Source organism: Rhinopithecus roxellana, chromosome 3 (assembly GCF_007565055.1).
Source record: "Rhinopithecus roxellana isolate Shanxi Qingling chromosome 3, ASM756505v1, whole genome shotgun sequence".
Classification (NCBI taxonomy): Eukaryota; Metazoa; Chordata; class Mammalia; order Primates; family Cercopithecidae; genus Rhinopithecus; species Rhinopithecus roxellana.
In genome coordinates, this window is record NC_044551.1 from 173,464,209 (window position 1) to 173,482,093 (window position 17,885).

Consider the following 17,885-nt stretch of genomic DNA (forward strand, 5'->3'; position numbering starts at 1 on the left):
GCAAAAGTAATAAACACTGTCAGCTTCCCTGGCTAATATTATTTTCTTCAGCTATAGAACCTATAAATATACAATCTAATTAGGCATTAGCTATTAATATCACAACCCATTACGAATCATTTCCTGTTCTCTGTGAACAGCCCTAAATTAGACTATTGATCATTACAAGTAGCTAAATACGAAATTATAACAAATGTATCTTGGCAGTTTTTGACCCTCCAAAGTCTTCTGTTAAGTATCCCCACTATGATCCTCCTGGGTTGTTTCTCTTGAGCTCAAGGCTAAAGTCTTAAGAGAAAAGAGGCTTAGTGTGTATTGTTGTTGGCTTAGTAAGCAGGTCAATAAGTGTTTGTTAAAATTGATAAATACCCATGGTATCAGGGGTATTCTTCAGACATATTTTAGCAATATGAAAGAACGCTGTTCACTTAAAAAAAAAAAGGACAATCGTCTGTACTGTGAATTTAGCTAATATGAAGAAATCTTTTCATTATCGGTTAAGCAATCATCGATAATAGTTATTCTCGAATGATCAACATGGGTTTCCAGCTATGTCCCTAAATTAAAAATTTGAAGCTTCAGGAATCACAGCCAGGAGCTCATGCCTGTAATGCCAGCACTTTGGGAGACCAAGGCAGGCAGATCACCTGAGGTCAGGAGTTCAAGACCAGCCTGGCCAACATGGTGAAACCCTGTCTCTACTAAAAATACAAAAACTAGCTGGGCATGGTGGCAGGTGCCTGTAATCCCAGCTACTCGGGAGGCTGAGGCAGGAGAATCGCTTGAACCTGGGAGATGGAGGTTTCAGTGAGCCAAGATCATGCCACCGCACTCCAGCCTGGGCAGCAGAGCGAGACTCTATCTTAAAAGAAAAAAAGAATCAATTACTGTTGTGGCCCTAGCTGTATTTTAATGCTGTTAGGTTGATGAATGTGGAACTTTTATTTTTATCCATTATTTTCAAATAGGATCAATGCCCTCCTGATCTATTAGATCTAAGACCTAAGAGGAACCTACCTTGTTTTGGCTAGCAGGTATGGACTTTATTACTAAAAGGTGGGTGTATTTCCTAGAATAGCATTTTCTGTTGAGTAGAGACGATTTTTGAGCAATGTGGCTGGTCACTTAGCTTCAAAGTAATTGTTGAGTGTGAAAGTAAGCAGTTGTAATACCTTTTAACCACTGTCTGTGCTCTTACCAAATGGAAAATAACACTCATCTTAAAACTGGAAGTTACCAGTTCTGGGATGATCTGAGAGTTGAGACTTCTGATTAGTAGATACTGGCAGTTGCATCACACACCAGCTTGGGTGCTGCCTAGGACTGAGCTGTCTCAGTGAAAAGTACTCTTGCCTCAGACCTGGGTTGAAATCTTAGCACCAACCTAGCGCTATGCGATTTTGGATAAGTAAATTACTTCATCTCTGAGCCTGTGTTTCCTCTTCTGAAGGGGAAAGTAATGTCTATTGTGTAGGATTATGGTGAAAATGAGATGAGATATCCTTTATAATGTATTTAGCATGATGTTGGCATCTAATAAATACTCAAGAAACACTGGTGTCATTCTTTATATCTTACAGTATCTACCCATAGATATTATGAAGAGAAAATCTTGGAAATCTGATTCTTAGAGGGTCTTTTAAAAATCTTTTTCTGAATATACAAGTTAAATAACAAGCTTCAAAAAGCTTTGAAATGTCAGACTTCTAATAAATGGCTAATATTTTAAAATCAAGTTCACCAAAATTTTCTTTATGTTGATTGTTTCCCACATTTTTATGAGTATTGATTAAATCATTAAATGGTTAAAAAGCCTTGATAATATCATTATTTTTCTAATTTGGATTTAATTTCTTCACCTCTAATCTAAAATCAGCGGTGGGAGGTTAGACTTAAATAGTCTTTAAAATGCCTTCCTGTTCTCACAATCTGATTTTTTTGATTTACTGAATGTGAAAAATTGCCTTTTAAAAAGTTTTAGATTCCAAGTTATTAGCAGAATCTAATCAATACCTTATGCTTTTGTGGTTTTTACCCTTTGAGGCAAATACTATTAACCCTTGCAGAAGGAAGCTGACTTTTTACTGAATAAGTAAAAATTGATTTACATACGAGCTTTTGTGTTAATTTTATATGAGTTGCTGAATCCAGATGTAATCCTTTTGTTGTTGTTGTTGTTATTGAGACAGGGTCTCACTCTGTTGCCCAGGCTGGAGTATAGTGCTGCGATCTTGGCTCACTGCAACCTCCACCTTCCAGGCTTAAGCAATCCTCCCACCTCAGCCTTCTGAGCAGCTGGTACTATGGGTGCGTGCCACCATGCCTGGCTAATTTTTGTATTATTTGTAAAGGTGGGGTTTCACTATGTTGCTCAGGCTGGTCTCGAACTCCTGGGCTTAAGTAATCCCACTACTTTGGCCTCCTGAAGTGCTGGGGCTATAGGCGTGAGCCATCTTACTTGGCTAGGTGTAGTCCTTAAACTCTCTTCTTTGCCCATCCACTTGTGATATATACTGATGTAAATATTCTTTTATTAAACGTGGATGAGAATATCTCTGGATAGAGAGTGTTTGTTGTAGTGGAAGAAAATCAGTTTGCCAGGTTTAATTTACTAGTCCTAATTCTGCCATCAGTTAGCCCTTATTCCCCTGCACCTTGGACAAGTTGCTGGGGGTTTTTTTTCTTTCCTTTTTTTTTTTTTTTTTTTTTTAAAGGCAGTCTCACTGGGTCACTCAAGCTGGAGTGCAGTGGCATGATCTTGGCTCACTGCAACCTCGGACTCCTAGGTTCAAGCAATTCTTTTGCCTCAGCCCCCCCAAGTAGCTGGGATTACAGGTATGTGCCACCACGCCTGGCTAATAATTGTGTTTTTAGTAGAGATGGGGTTTCACCATGTTGGCCAGGCTGGTCTTCAACTCCTGACTTCAAGTGATTTGACTGCCTTGGCTTCCCAAAGTGCTAGGATTATATGTGTGAGCCACTGTTCCTGGTCTATGTCATTGTTTTAACAAATTAGGCTCTCTTTTCCTTTTTAATTAAAAAATTTTTTCTTAATTGAACAAAAATTCCATGGGACTCTGCTTGATATCTCTTTCCTGATCATCAGTTTCCTCATCGTAAAATGGAATAATACCTATTTTGCAGGTTATTGTGAGAGTTTACTATTTCAGCTGTCTAGCACATAATAGAAGCTTGATAAATGGCAACTACTTTCATTATTTTATGCAAACATTTATTAAGCATCTTCTGTGGTTGGCACTCTGATATGAAAGTGTTGAGGCAACAAAATTTGTGTACCTGGAGTTTCAATGATATATTGCCACTGTATTGGCTTTGGAATAAAGGCACACCTTGAAGTGTGTCATTTTCATTGCTACCAGAAAACTGCTCAATTTTTAAATTCCATTTGGTTCCTCTGATTTTGTATTCTTTAAATACCTTTTCTGAGTAATCTCAATATTCCTTGTATTATAGGTGAAATGTAGAACTAGTAAGTGGCAGATGCTAGATAAGGAACCCAGGTCTCTCTGATGTCAAGCAAAGCTATCTTTGTCCATATTGCAGTTGGGTGATCACAGAATTTATCCACTAAACCAGAACACTTTTGAGAGTGAAAGTTATGAGGGGACAATAAGTGTCATCCAGGACTGTCTCAGGCAAATGAGGGTGTTTGGCTATTCTATTTATAGCTAGAACAAACAAGTTTATGAGCTTGGGTCCAAGACTTCTGGGATGCTTTGGTTGAACCCAAACACTCACCTTTAGTTTTTTTTTTTTACATGAATATTGATTTTGCCATAGTAAATTAATTGACTTTAGATCTGAATGATTGAACAGTATGGTCTAATGGTTATTAAGTTTACATTATGGTCTAATGGTTATTAAGTAGTAGCCATAATACATGTGTTCATTTTTATATTTTACTTTTTTTCTTAATTTCTTTAAAATCAGCAAGCTTTTAAAAGAGGATGGGAAGAAGTAAATGAAATAAGCTTTTTAATTCTTAGTCATGTCAGACGAACTTTGTAAACAAAGTCTAAAATGAAGATCGTGACATTCCAATGTTTTTCCTTTGGGAAGATGGAAATGTGTTGACACGGAAAATCAGATGCATTTAAAATCACCTCTTTTATTGCCTTTATCTATCAGTCTGTCACCCATCTTTCTTGTTCTTTTTGCCTTATTCTTTAGGTCTCCTGTGATTTTACCTTAGGGAGGTGCAAAACTTTACTCACATGATAAAAGTTGGGGTGATTTAAGTTTTCACAATAGCAGCATCATAGTCTTGTGGAAAGAGTGTGGGTTTTGGTAGCAGACAAACCAGAGTTTGAAATTCTGGCTCTCCCCTCCTTTGTTATGTGTCCTTTTGCCAATCACTTAACCTCTGAGCCTCCGTTTCCTTACAATGATATGAGGATTAGAGAACAAATGTAAAGTGCTGGGCAAATAGTAGGTCCTTAAACAATGATGACAATTATGGTTATATGACATGGACCAGAAACTGTGGCATTGATGAAATTATAGTCAACAATCTCACCACTAATCTTGTTTTGCACACAGACTTTCACAGTTCCCTTTGGTGGGTTTTTGTTTAAACATTCTCTCTCTCCCTCTTGATTCTATTCACTGTATCCTGAAAAATTAGTGGTTGGCAGCAGAAACCTCCTTTCCATAGAACATCAAGTGGGCCCTCCCCCAAGGTTTCAGTAAGTTGTCTGGGACCATCCCTAACCTCCAAATTGCCAAGGGTGCACCCCCTGCCCCAACTAACATTCAAGTTGCCTGTGTGAAGGAGTGATTTGTTGCGGCCTCTAACTGCTTCTTCTCTTCCTTCCTTTTTGTCATCCTGCAGTGTTCTGTGCCAAGGTCTTTGTGGCTAGGCTGCGCCAACCTGGTAGAGAGCATGTGCGCACTGAGTTGCCTGCAGAGCATGCCCAGTGTCAGATGTCTCCAGGTGCCTTTCTTCTTTCTTGTTGTAAATGTGTTTTTACGTATGCCATGAACATTTGTTGAAACTTGCAGTAGTGTGTTTAATCCAATGTTAAGTCTGCTAAATGTTCTGTGTAACCCTCTGCTTTCCTCTAGCCTGGGTGCCCCACATGGAGGAGTACCAAGAGGGGCTCTTCTGAGCAAACGGGTCTTTGGCTGGGCCCTGTCCTCCCCTTTTCTGCTCCTGCTTTTTACTCTTTCCCCCTCACCTTGAGGTTGTAATTCTCATGTTTAATAGTTGTGCATGTGCCAAAAAAAAAAAAAAAAAAAAAAAAAAAAAAAAACTCCTGACATTTTCCATTTGGCTACCTTTAACAGTTCTTTGTTGAGTTGGGAGGGTTTCGTAATTAAAGTGGTGATTTTTCTATTTTGAAACTCATCCTTTTGGCTTGCTTTCTCTCCCCTCTTCAAAAAAGGAGCGGGGAGGGAATCACTACTGGCATAAAGCCTCAAATTGAAGTTTATAAAGATCATAGCTTTATGCTGCCAATAATTTGTCAGTTTGGGCCACCTCCCAAAGGCCAGATCTGACACCTGTCCTCAGGGTCCACCCAGTTTTCCAGGCCGAGGCCGGCAGAGAATTCCACAGATAAAAGTATAACTTTTTGGGGGGTGGATGGGAAAGGGTTGCTGAGGATAGAACTGTTAGCAGGAGTGCAGCTGGTGATCCTCTCTTGTTGGGGTGACTTCTGAGAGAGCCAAGGAAGAAAACATTATAGCTTTATTTGTGAAGCTCTGTTTAGAGCAAGCATGTGTTTAATTAAGTATGGTTTCAGTAGCAATATTCAGTTTTCATCACTGCATATTCCAGACAGTTTGATATATCTTTAAAAAGCCATATTAAATTCCTGGCATCCGGTTGAGACTGTCCTGTTTTAGGAAAACTGTAAAATTAGACATTGAGTTAGAGGGATATTATTGATGGCATGGATGACTTCACTGTTTTCAAGGTTATCTTTCTATTCATGTTTACAATTTTTAAATGGAGCTGGGGAGCCAGGAAGGAGGAAAATTTTCTTCATATTGGGGTCAGGCATTTTATTTACTTATTGGCAAACATTCAGAGTAGCACTGGTGTGGTTATTGATTCAAATTGCTTTCTTTGGAAAACGGTACTGGAACTTCACTAATACCTTTAACTGGAGAGCGAGTTCAATATAAGGCCCAGTTGTCTTTAGATTCTGTATATAAAAGTGGGTTACAAGTCTTACCTTGCAAGAACAGGGTGCTTCAATGAGGCTCAAAGTGTAATGAATATATGTTCACTTTTGGAAAAGCAGCTTCTGTGCATGTGATGTAATTTTAACAAAAATGTTCTTGGAATGGCAGCCATTATTGCATGTGCTCTCCTTGATGCTATATAATGGATATTTGCATTATTATAATAGGTGTACATTTTTGTCTCCATTTTTCTGGATTAAAAGGCATGTTACAATTGCTTTTTAGTAGACTGACCCAGTTTTTTGCAGAACTGGAAATTTAAGAAGGGGAAAAACTGTAGTTGTTAGTGAGGTCTTGAAGTGCAGATTCTTTTTATTGCATTCAGTTAAAAGTAATTGGCCAATGGAAGGCATCATTCAATATATTTTAGTATCAGTATTGTGAGTTCTCTGGAGGTGGGGTGAGTGGGAGGAAGTACGGGTTCCTACCTTGTTGAAAATGGAAATCCAAATTTGTTAAAAGTTCCTTGACTCATCTTTCTTAGTGAAACTCACTTAAGAGAAAAAAAAAAAAAGATTTTTTTTTTTTGCCTTGATTGGGTCTTATTTCAGTGAGTGGAGCAATAATTGTCTTTAGAGATGTGTAGAGTATTTTGTTTACTTAGGTTTAATTTTTGCTAGTATATAATTGAGGGTATGCAGCACAGTAAAATGAACCAAGTACTCAACTGATTGGTATTAGCAAATCATTACTCTGTTTTGTTCCACAAGTGAATGGAAAGTAATCGTATTAATATTAATGAGCCTGGAAGACTTCCTTCCTCTCTACTCATTTAAGTATTACTTTAATGCCAGCATTTCTCCCCTTTACCTCCAGTCTCCAAACAGTGTTAAAATTTCGTATCTTAATTTGGGCTTGGGCTCTCAAAGAAGTCCTGTTGCTTATATGCTACATCTTTGGTTTATTGCCAAGATGACTCTCCCTTTGCATACCTCTTAGCAACCTCGTATTAAGCAGGCCTGAGAAGAGAAGGAATAGTTAGGCTACCTGGAGAGAACAGGGCCTAGTTCTTTCCTGGTCTCTGAAGTTCCATAAAAGAGTTCCCCTTAAAATTGTCACAGTGGACCCACTGATAGTTGCAACTTGAACCCATTGACCTGTCTATATGACTGAATTTGATTATACCTTTTGAAAAAGCAGGAGGGAAGATAGTACTTGCCTTAGGCGTAATTTACCTACTCCAGTTTCTGCCATCGTTGAGAAGGGAAAATAGATACCAGAGACTTAAAATTCACTCATTACCAACTGTTACATGGTGCTTCACATATATTAGCTTTATGACAACCCTGTGAGGTAGGTGTTCTTATCTCCGATTTTCTGATACGGAAACTGAGTCTGAGGTGACTATTTGGCCCAAGATAATGTTTACATAACTGTAAAGTTACTGGCATATGAATCACATACTTGCCTGATTCCCAAACTGGTTTTCTTTTCTCTACTCTGGAATGCTGCTTTTGTAGTTTTCCATGTTGGTTTTATTTGTAGAAACCTCGCTATTGATACCTGGTATATGGTTTGTTTAGTTATTAATATTATTTATTTGAAAATAAGAAAAACCTGCCACATTCCATAGGAAAAAAAAATTGCCATTCTTTTTGCCAAAATGAGCTCTCCTGAATCTTACAGCTAGTGAGATTCCTGAGTGGACTTTCTGCAAACTTAATTCCATAAATATTTACTAAGCAATCGGTATGTGCCAGGACCTCTATTGGATATCTCTGAAACAAGCTGAACTGAGTCAGTATTTCATTTGCTTCAGATGTCCTGATTCAACCAGTTGATTGTTATAGCAAATGATCAGGAATTCAGACTATGTGGATTATAGATTTGCCCAGATTCCTGTGGCATGAGAATCATACCAATCTTAATAATAGTATGTATCATTTATTTTCCATGTTTTTTCTATGTGTTGGACTCTAGGAATTGGATTATCTCATTTGATCTTTTATGGAAAAGTTATCTATCTTGCCATTTTTGTATGTGAAATTGTAGAGGTGAATTGAGCTGCCTAAGGTTAAGCGTTTATTTAAGTGGCAGAACTGGGTTATGAACATAATCTGGATGACTGCAAAGTCAGTGCTCTAGTCACCAGTCTGTAGTGACAACTGCCATTTTAACTTGCAACTGCCATTTTTAGGTTGAAACAAATTGCCCTTAATTTTTGGAGTTAGAAATTTAAAGCCAACATACCAGTGATGTAATAGACTGGCAAGTTGTCTTGGGAATGTCATTTGCAGCCTCAGCTGGGGGATAGTGTTAGTGATAAGCCTTTTGCTGGAGTAGGACTGATGACTTGGAATGACAGGATCATGTGAATTGAGTCTGAGTGCCTCCTTCCAAGCTCTAGTGCATATAGTGCTGGGCAGTAAGTAATGCAACTTCTTGACAGCTGCCTTTCTTGTTTCTTTTTTTACTTTTAATAAGTGTAGTGAGCCACAGTGGTCTGAGAATGCCACAGAACTTATCACAGCTTTTGATATAAGAGGATATTTTTTAGAGGAGGGAGGTAGCTTGGTAGAAAGAACCTTGGCTTTGGTGCAGACAAACCTCTATTTTTGTCCTGTTCTTACTACTTAATGACTCTGTGATCCTGGGCAAGTTACTTTATTTTCCTGAACCCCAGTTTCCTCATCTTTAAAAATCATATAGGGTTTTTATGAGGTAGAGAAACATAATTGCCACCTCTTACTGATTCTTACTCTTGTGGGGGATGAAGTCAATTTTTTTTTTTTAAATTTACTTGCTCCTGGTTCTCTATTTAAGAAGGAATTTCAGTCTTACAGTCTTAGATTCCAGGGGTAGGTAAGGATTAGCTGAAAAACCATGCGTATGATAAGGCAGCTTTTGTTCAGGGTCGGTCTATCTTAGGTCAAACATAGCTGTTTGAACTCATTGCCTCTTGTCTGTTTTCTAATGAGCCTTAGGGATTTGTCATTTCTTGTTGATTATCCTAATTATCCTGTAGCACCCTGGGTCTGATAATGTGAACCTTTTGGTTTGCTCAGTGGTAGAATCTGTAGTGTTTTATAAACACTAAAACCTACATTTTTGGCTGAGCATAGTGGCTTACCCCTATAATCCCAGTGCTTTGTGAGGCCCAGGTGGGAGGATTGCTTGAGGCCAGGAGTTTGAGACCAGCCTTTGCAACATAGCAAGGCCCTACGAAACATTTTGTTTTTGTATTTTGTTTCTACAAAACAAAATAAAAAATTAGGTGGACATGGTGGCATGCACCTGTAGTCCTAGCTACTCTGGGAGCTGAGGTTGGGGAATCCCTTGAGCCCAGGAGTTGGAGGTTATAGTGAGCTGTGATCACATCACTGCACTGCCGCTTGGGTGACAGAGCAAGATCCTTGTCTCTAAAACAGGGGTGTCCAATCTTTTGGCTTCCCTGGACCACACTGGAAGAAGAAGAATTCTCTTGGGCTACACATAAATAAAATACACTAACACTAATGATAGCTGATGGGCTTTAAAAAAAAATTGCAAAAGAAAAAAAGTCTCATATTTTAAGAAAGTTTACGAATTTGTGTTGGGCCTCATTCAAAGCTGGCCTGGGGGCCTGCGGGCCACGGGTTTGCTCTAAAAAATACATAAATAGGCTGGGCCCGGTGGCTCACATGTATAATCCCAGCACTTTGGGAGGCAGAGGTGGGCAGATCACTTGAGGTCAGGAGATTGAGACCAGCCTGGCCAACATGGTGAAACCCCATCTCTACTAAAAATACAAAAATTAGCCAGGCATGATAGTGGGCGCCTGTAATCCTAGCTACTTGGGAGGCTGAGGCAGGAGAGTTGCTTGAACCCAGGAGGTGGAGGTTGCAGTAAGCCGAGATCATGCCACTGCACTCCAGTCTGGGTGACAGGGAGATCCCGTCTCAAAAAAAAAAAAAAAAAAAAAAAAAAATATATATATATATATATATATATATATATATATATACACACACACACACACACACACACACACACACACACGTGTATATGTGGTAAAAAACACATCTTTCCTCTTTATAAGAAAATTTACAAAATAGAGTTTGAAAAAGAAGAAAAAGTCCATTGGTAGCCTGAGCACCTACCACCCAGAGAGAACATTTGTTGCTATTTTAGGGCCTTACTTCCTCCTGTCTATTTGGTAGGGAGGAATCCATCAAATTGTGCAGTTCTCTGTGTTATTCTGCTGCTGCTGATTTTAACAGTGGTATTTTTAATGCCCTGTGGAACCCTAGCTTGACTTTGGAGTCTCTAGAGGGATAAAGGAGGGCTAGCATAGTGCGCCTCCTACTTCGATCTCACTTAGGATGGCTCCGGATTTATCTATTCTACTTAATGGGGCTCTTAGGAAGATTTCATTTTAAAAATTTTCTCCTTATAGAAATAGCTAAACACACAAAAATAAGAGAATTATTCAACTTAACCTTGAACAATTTTCAAAATTATGCTAATCTTAAACTTTTCTTCAATTTTGTTTTTTCTGGGGCATTTTAAAAGCAAATCTAAAATGCCTCAAAGTTTTACAAACCACTGTTTCATGCTAGCATTTAAAAAATTTTAAACAATCTTCAAGAAATTAAAAATAAAGGCCATGCGTGATGGTTCACACCTGTAATCCCAGCACGTTGAGAGGCCAAGGCAAATGGATCACCTGAGGTCAGGAGTTTGAGACCAGCCTGGCTAACATGGTGAAACCCCGTCTCTACTAAACATACAAAAATTAGCCAGGTATGGTGACATTTCAGCTACTCGGGAGGCTGAGGCAGGAGGATCACTTGAACCTGGGAGGCAGAGGTTGCAGTAAACTGAGGTCAAGCCACTGTACTCCAGCCTGGGTGACAGAGCAAAACTCCATTTCAAAAAATAAATAAATAAATAAATAAAAATAACCTTTTTAAATAAAGGTTATAGTAATAACAAGACATATGAAGTTTCCTTTGACCCCAGGTCTTACTCCCCAAAGTCTCACTTATCGGTTTCCCATTATCCTTTTAGACTGAAGCTTTAAAAATATGAATACAACCATATTATACATATTATCTTAAAATTAACATATATTGACCATCTTTCCATATCAGCATATAAAACCAAATAGAACTCTACATCATAGGGCTTTAGCATTTTTTTATCTTCAAAAAAATAGCCAGTTTTCTCTCTCTTTTTTTTTTTTTTCTGAGATAGGGTCTTGCTCTGTTGCCCAGGCTGGAGTGCAGTGGCAGGATCATGGCTCTCTGCAACCTTGACCTCTCAAGCTCAAGTGATCCCTCCCACTTCAGCCTACTAAATAGCTGGGACCACAGGCATGTGCCACCATGCCCAGATAATTTTTCAGTTTTTTGTACAGACAGGGTCTTGATATATTGCCCAGGTTGGTCTCAAAGTTCTGAGCTCAAGTGATCCTCCCAATTCAGCCTCCCAAAAGTGATGGGATTACAGGTGTGAGCCACTGAGCCCAGTGTCTAGTTTTCCGTTTGAAGGGCCTTTAGACCACAATTGGTGTTGTTTTTTTGGGGGGGAGGGGTATTATAGGCACTTCAGTAATTTCATTGTGTATGTATCTTTAGGCTTGTATGATTTTGTCTGTGGAATAAATTCCTAGGAGTGTAATTGCTTGGTCAAGGAATATCAGTATTTTATTATGACTTAACTAAATTATATACAGAAAAGTTTGGTAATCTCTCCCTTCCAATCCCTTCCTCCCCGCTAAGAAACGAATGTTAACATTTCATTGTCTATCATTGTATATTTGTTTTCTTTGTTCATAGGAGGATATGCAGTCTGACAACTATGGGGATTCCCTCATTTAAAAAAAAGTTTGTTTTAAAATTAATTAATTAATTAATTAATTAATTTAAGACAGAGTCTCACTCTGTTACCTAGGCTAGAGTGCAGTGGCACGATCTGGGCTCACTGCAGCCTCTGCCCTCCAGGTTCAAGCGATCCTCCTGCCTCAACCTCCTGAGTAGCTGGAAGCACAGGCGCGCGCCACCACGCCTGGCTAATTTTTTGTATTTTAAGTGGAGACAGGATTTCGCCATGTTGGTCAGGCTGGTCTGGAACTCCTGACCTCAGATGATCTGCCTTTCTCAGCCTCCCAAAGTGCTGGGATTACAGGCGTGAGCCACTGCACCGGCCATTTTTTTTTTTTTGAATAGAGAAAATGGACTCACCCTAGAAAAACTGCAATACAGTGTCACTTATTTGCTTGATTTAACATTATATTATAGACATGTCCCCAGATTAGTAAAGTCTAACTCTTTCATCGATGGTACTTTTATCATCCCTAGATTTTGGGGGTGGAGGCAAGAGTACAGGTAGGTTTTTTTTTTGTTTTTTTTTCATTTTTGAAGTATAAAGTGTATATAGAAAAGTTCAGAAATCTTAAGTGTATACAGCTCAGTGATTTATCTTAAAGTGAACAGTGCTTTATTTTAATAGGTATGGCTAAATTGCTTTCATGGAAGATAGACCCGTTTATATTCCAAGCGTTGCCATAACCCCTGAATATCTAAAAATGTTTAAGGTGTACTTTAAAAGTATTACTAAAAATAACATACTTGTTCAAAGTTAGATCAATAAATAAAAACTGACAAATAGTAACATGATGAATTAAGATTTTCTATCATTTAAAATCATTGTATAATATTCCATTTAATAAATATATTAATGATTTTAAGAAAACTTCCCTTCTATGTTAAGACTGCTTCCAATTTTGAGACATTTTAAGCCATGTGGAGTTAAGCATCATTGTGATTAAGTCTTTGTATACTTCTATGATTATTTTCTTAGGTAAGACAGTGTGCACATTTAGGTTGCTAACTTGTACTTTGGAGAAGATGGGTCAAATTATACTCTTAAAAGCAGCCCATCAGAGATTCCCTTTTCATGTACTCTAGATGACACTGAATATTTTAATTTTGTACTTTGTTGACATTTTAATGGATGAAAATGCAAAAATGATATCTTGTTATAATGTACACTTAATTGCTAACGGGATGGAATATATGTATACATAAAAATATTCATTGGCCATTTCTATTGTTGTTATATGAGTTAACCTCTTCGTGTTCTTTTTTCCATTTTTCTATTGATGGCTTTATTTAAAAAGTCTGATTTGTAAGAACTCTTTATATATTAAATATATTGACTGTTATTTATTGCAAATACTTCTGCCAGTTTGACATTTGCTTTTCAGTTTTTTAATAATGGTTTTGGCCATGATGAAAGTTTTGAAAAAATATGTTTACTTTTTGTGTGGCTATACTTGTTCATTTCTTATAATATTCTTCTAGTGGTTTGTGGCATTATGTTTTCCAATCTTTCATTTTCTCTGTAATTTATTTTGCTGTATGCTGTGAATTAGGGATGCACATTCTTTCTGAATGACCTATCAGTTGTCTGCATACTATTTGCAGATCTAGTGTTTTCTCATTGATTTGATATCATATGCGCATGTTTCACTTCCTGTGTCCAGTGATGTGCAGTCTCCGAAGCCTTGTTCAAGCTTTTATTCTTCTTCACCTTCCTGTTATTATCATCAGCTATCAACCTTTGTAAGCTCATCATCCACAATGTATCACGCTGTCTTTTATATGTTGTACTAGTTTGAAAGTATCTTAAAGATGATGTAGACTTTGAAAATTTAGTGCCAAACATTATTCCTGTGCATTGAAATTTCCATGTCATATTTTCTGAAAACAGTGAGGATGACTTGGTGATCTGAGAATTTGAAGCAGCAGAAAAGCAGCAAATAAATTAATATTTTAGAGAAAGTTTTAACGATACCACAATGCCTGGCATATAGTACTAGCACTAAGAAATCACATTCTCTGTGGAAGAGAGCCTGTGCTATGGGAAAATGTAAACTATACCTTGTTTTACTAACAGTTATAATTTATGGTTTCCAAAACAATATGTATGATAGATTAAGGTTTCACAGTATAATTTGAGGAGAGGGACATGGGTAAATGGAATTCAGAACATGTTAAAAAACGTCTTTTTAATTTTTGAACAAAACTGATGTCATGTACCTGATACTATAGACATTTATTATGTTGCTTGTAAGAGTGCTTGCTTTGTTTATTTCTGTTGGTTTATATTTACTGTTCATTCAGTTTATGAAAGTAACATTTTTTTCGTTTGATTTTTGTTGTTGTTGTTGTTGTTTTTTAATTAAATAGAAATGGGATCTTCCTATGTTGCCCAGGCTGGTCTCGAACTCCTGGGCTCAAGTGATATTCCTGCCTCGATCTCCTGAAGTGTTGGGATTATAGGTGTGAGCCACCATGCCTGGCTAGTAACACTTTTTTTTTAATGGCAGAGATTTTAGAGAGAGGACAAGTATGAAGAAGAAATTAACCAGTCAGTCATAATCTCACTTCACTATAGTATCTGTTCTTTGTTTTCTGTCATTTTGTTTCTATATAGATATCCTCTATCGATCGATCAATCTATTGATCTGTCTATACTTTTTGTTTTTATATAGGTTTATACTCCATACACTGAATTATAACCCAATTTTTTTTTTTTTTTGAGATGGAGTCTCACTCTGTTACCCAGACTGGAGTGCAGTGGCGCGATCTTGGCTCACTGCAACCTCTGCCTCCTGGGTTCAAGCGATTCTCCTGCCTCAGCCTCCCTAGTAGCTGGGATTACAGGCAGGCGCCACCACGCCCAGCAATTTTTTTGTATTTTTAGTAGAGATGGGGTTTCACTATGTTGGCCAGGCTGGTCTTGAACTCCTGACCCCGTGATCTGCCTGTCTCAGCCTCCCAGAGTGCTAGGATTACAGGTGTGAGTCACCATTCCCAGCCTACATTTTTATTTTTTTGAGGTGGGGTCTCGTTCTGTTGCCCAAGCTAGAGTGCAGGGGTGTGAACATGGCTCACTGCAGCCTCGACCTCTCAGGCCCAAGTAATCCTTTCATCTCAGCCTCCCAAGTCGCTGGGACCACAGACACACACCAGCCACTCCTGGCTAATTTTTAAATTTTTTGTAGAGATGGCATCTCCCTATGTTGCCCAGGCTGGTACATTTTTAATAACTGCAACTTCATTGTCTGGGTATACAATAATTTAGTCAGTCTCTTACTAATGAACATTAAGGTCATTAAACTTTAGTGTATATTCATGCTTCATACCTTAGATTATCTTATTCATTGGAAAAATTCAGAGTCAAAGGAAGTGGACCTTGTTTTTTTTTTTTTTTTTAAATAATTGAGATGGGGCCTTCCTATGTTGCCCAGGCTGGTCTTGAACTCCTGAGCTCAAGTGATCTGCCCACTTTGGCCTTGCAAAATCCTGAGATTACAGGCGTGGGCCATCACGCCTGGCCCTGGACTTTAAGCCTTTTAAACTTCTAGCAAAAACATTATTCTAGTTTTTAATATCAGCAATATATGATTATAATAGAAATAAATGCCCAATGTAGAAAACTGGGAAATATAGGAAAACACAAAGAATAAATTAAAAATCACTCTTCACTCTTGTTTTTCGTCAAGCAACAAATGACTTATGGTGTTCTTACTATGTGTTAGGCATAGGGCCTGGTAATAGAGGAGTGCACAAAACAGACAAAAAGCCTTACTGTCTCAGAACCTACATTTTAGTGGTGAAAGAAAATGAGTAAAATGGCCAGGTGCAGTGGCTCACGCCTGTAATCCCAGCACCTTGGGAGGCCAAGGCAGGCGGATCACTTGAGGGCAGGAGTTCAAGACCAACCTGGCCAACATGATGAACCCTGTCTCTACTAAAAATACAAAAATTAGCTGGGCGTGGTGGCAGGCGCCTGCAATCCCATCTACTGGGGAGGCTGAGGCAGTAGAATTGCTTGAACCTGGGAGGTGGAGGTTGTAGTGAGTCGAGATTGTGCCACTGCACTCCATCCAGCCTGAGCGACAGAGTGAGACTCTGTATCAAAAAAAAAAAAATTAAAAAATAAATAAATAAAAAAATACACAGTATGTTAGATGGTAATACGTTCTGTGGAGAAAAAGGGGAATAGATCACCCCAAGATTTGGGAAGGGCTTCAGTGTTAAATAGAGCAAAGAGTAAAAGCCATTTGAGCAGAGACTTGAAGGAAATGAGGGAGCAAGCTGTGCAGTTATCTAGAGGAAAATAATCCCAGGTAGAGGGAACAGCAAGTGTACAACAAGCCCCAGAGGTAGGAATGTTTGTGGCATGTTATAATAGCCAGAAGGCTAATGTCTGGCTGGAGCGTGGAATGAAGGAGAAAGTAGGAGATGAAATCAGGAAGGGAAGGAGGAAGGTCATAGAAATTCTGTGGGGCTTCTAGAGTTTCCTAGACTTTGGCTCTTATTCTGCATGAGATGGGAAGTCATTGGAGAATTTTTACCAGAGGGGTCATTGAACATCTTGACAGGATCGCTGTACCTGCTGTGTAGACATAGAAGGAAGAGGTGGAAGCAGGGAGACCAACTCTAAGATTGATCAGCATGTCAGGATTCTCCAGAGAAACATAATCAATAGTAGATAGGTATTTTAGGAAACTGATTCACATGACCATGGAGGTTGGCAAGATTGAATTTTGTGATACAGGCCATTAGGCTGGAAACTCAGGCAAGATTTCCCTATTGCAGTCTGGAGGCAAAATGTATCCTTCTCTGGGAAACTTCAGTCTTTTCTCTTAGGCCTTTAATTGACTGGATGAGCCTTGCCTACATTATGGTGGGTAATAGACTCAAAGTCTACTGATTGCAAATGTTAATCATACCTAACAATACCCTTACACCAATATCTGCTAATAGATTAGTATTTGACCAAAGAACTGACCATGTAACCTAGTCTAGCCAAGTTGACACATAAAATTAACCATCACAAACAGATTGGGAAGAGGCCACACTTTGCAGTTAGGGATTCAAAATGGAAACAGTTCATGATGAAATGAAAGAAAAGGTGAGTATGAGGTTAGTAAAAATAATATTAATCTTGTCAAGCCAGTATCATTTATAGCATCAATATCTAACAAGAATTTAGTCAGCGGTGATTTGGACTTTGGAGCCTTGGTATGGCTGGAAGATCAAAATGTGATATGTTTCTACTTGCAGTGTTGAAATAGTGAGTGCTTCACAGAGAACCATTAGTATATAGTGCTCAATTTGTGGAAGAACTGTAAGTGTGTAGGGAACTTACAGTTAATGAGTACTACATGCCTAGACATGTTACTAAGCTCTTTCCCGTATATTATCTTTCTTCACTTTATAAATAGGCACTTTATAAACTTTATAAGCTAGGCACTATTCTGTCTGTTTTATACGTGAGGAAACTGAACTGAGGGAGAGAGAGCTTGTGACCTACACAGGGGTATCTACCTTTTATGTGGTGGATCCAGGATTCAAACCTAGTCTTTCTAGTTCTGTTATACCTTACTGCCTTTTCAAATAGAAACTATTTTCATAGGGATGATTTTTATATTTTAAGTTGTAAATAGACTTTTCTAAATCCCAGGGCAATTACGTAGTAGGAATGCTATTTATGTTATACCAGTAGCTTGCATGATCAAATATCTCCTCTTCAGAGAGACCTTCTCTGACCACCCAATCTAAAATAGCTTCCTGCTTTCCACTCTGTTATTTTACCTTGCTTTATTTTTTTCCTTCATAGCGCTTAGCACTGTATGAAATTATATTCCATGTTTGTTTGTTTTCCTCCTGTCTGCTGTC

The 17,885-nt window shown here is 38.3% G+C and overlaps 1 protein-coding gene across 5 annotated transcripts in view; it reads left to right on the top strand.

Moving 5' to 3' along the window:
• Positions 1-17,885, top strand: part of FBXW11 (F-box and WD repeat domain containing 11) — a 147,102-nt gene that overhangs the window by 45,521 nt on the left and 83,696 nt on the right. Inside the window, exon 1 of one of the 5 annotated variants that reach the window (XM_030927200.1) lies at positions 4,463-4,954. The exons of the other annotated variants lie outside the window; for them this stretch is intronic. Within the exon in view, the coding sequence (XP_030783060.1) occupies positions 4,904-4,954 (51 nt within the window). The 5' untranslated portion in view covers positions 4,463-4,903. Of the gene's footprint in view, positions 1-4,462; positions 4,955-17,885 lie in introns of those variants that run through there. 5 annotated transcript variants of the gene reach the window in all.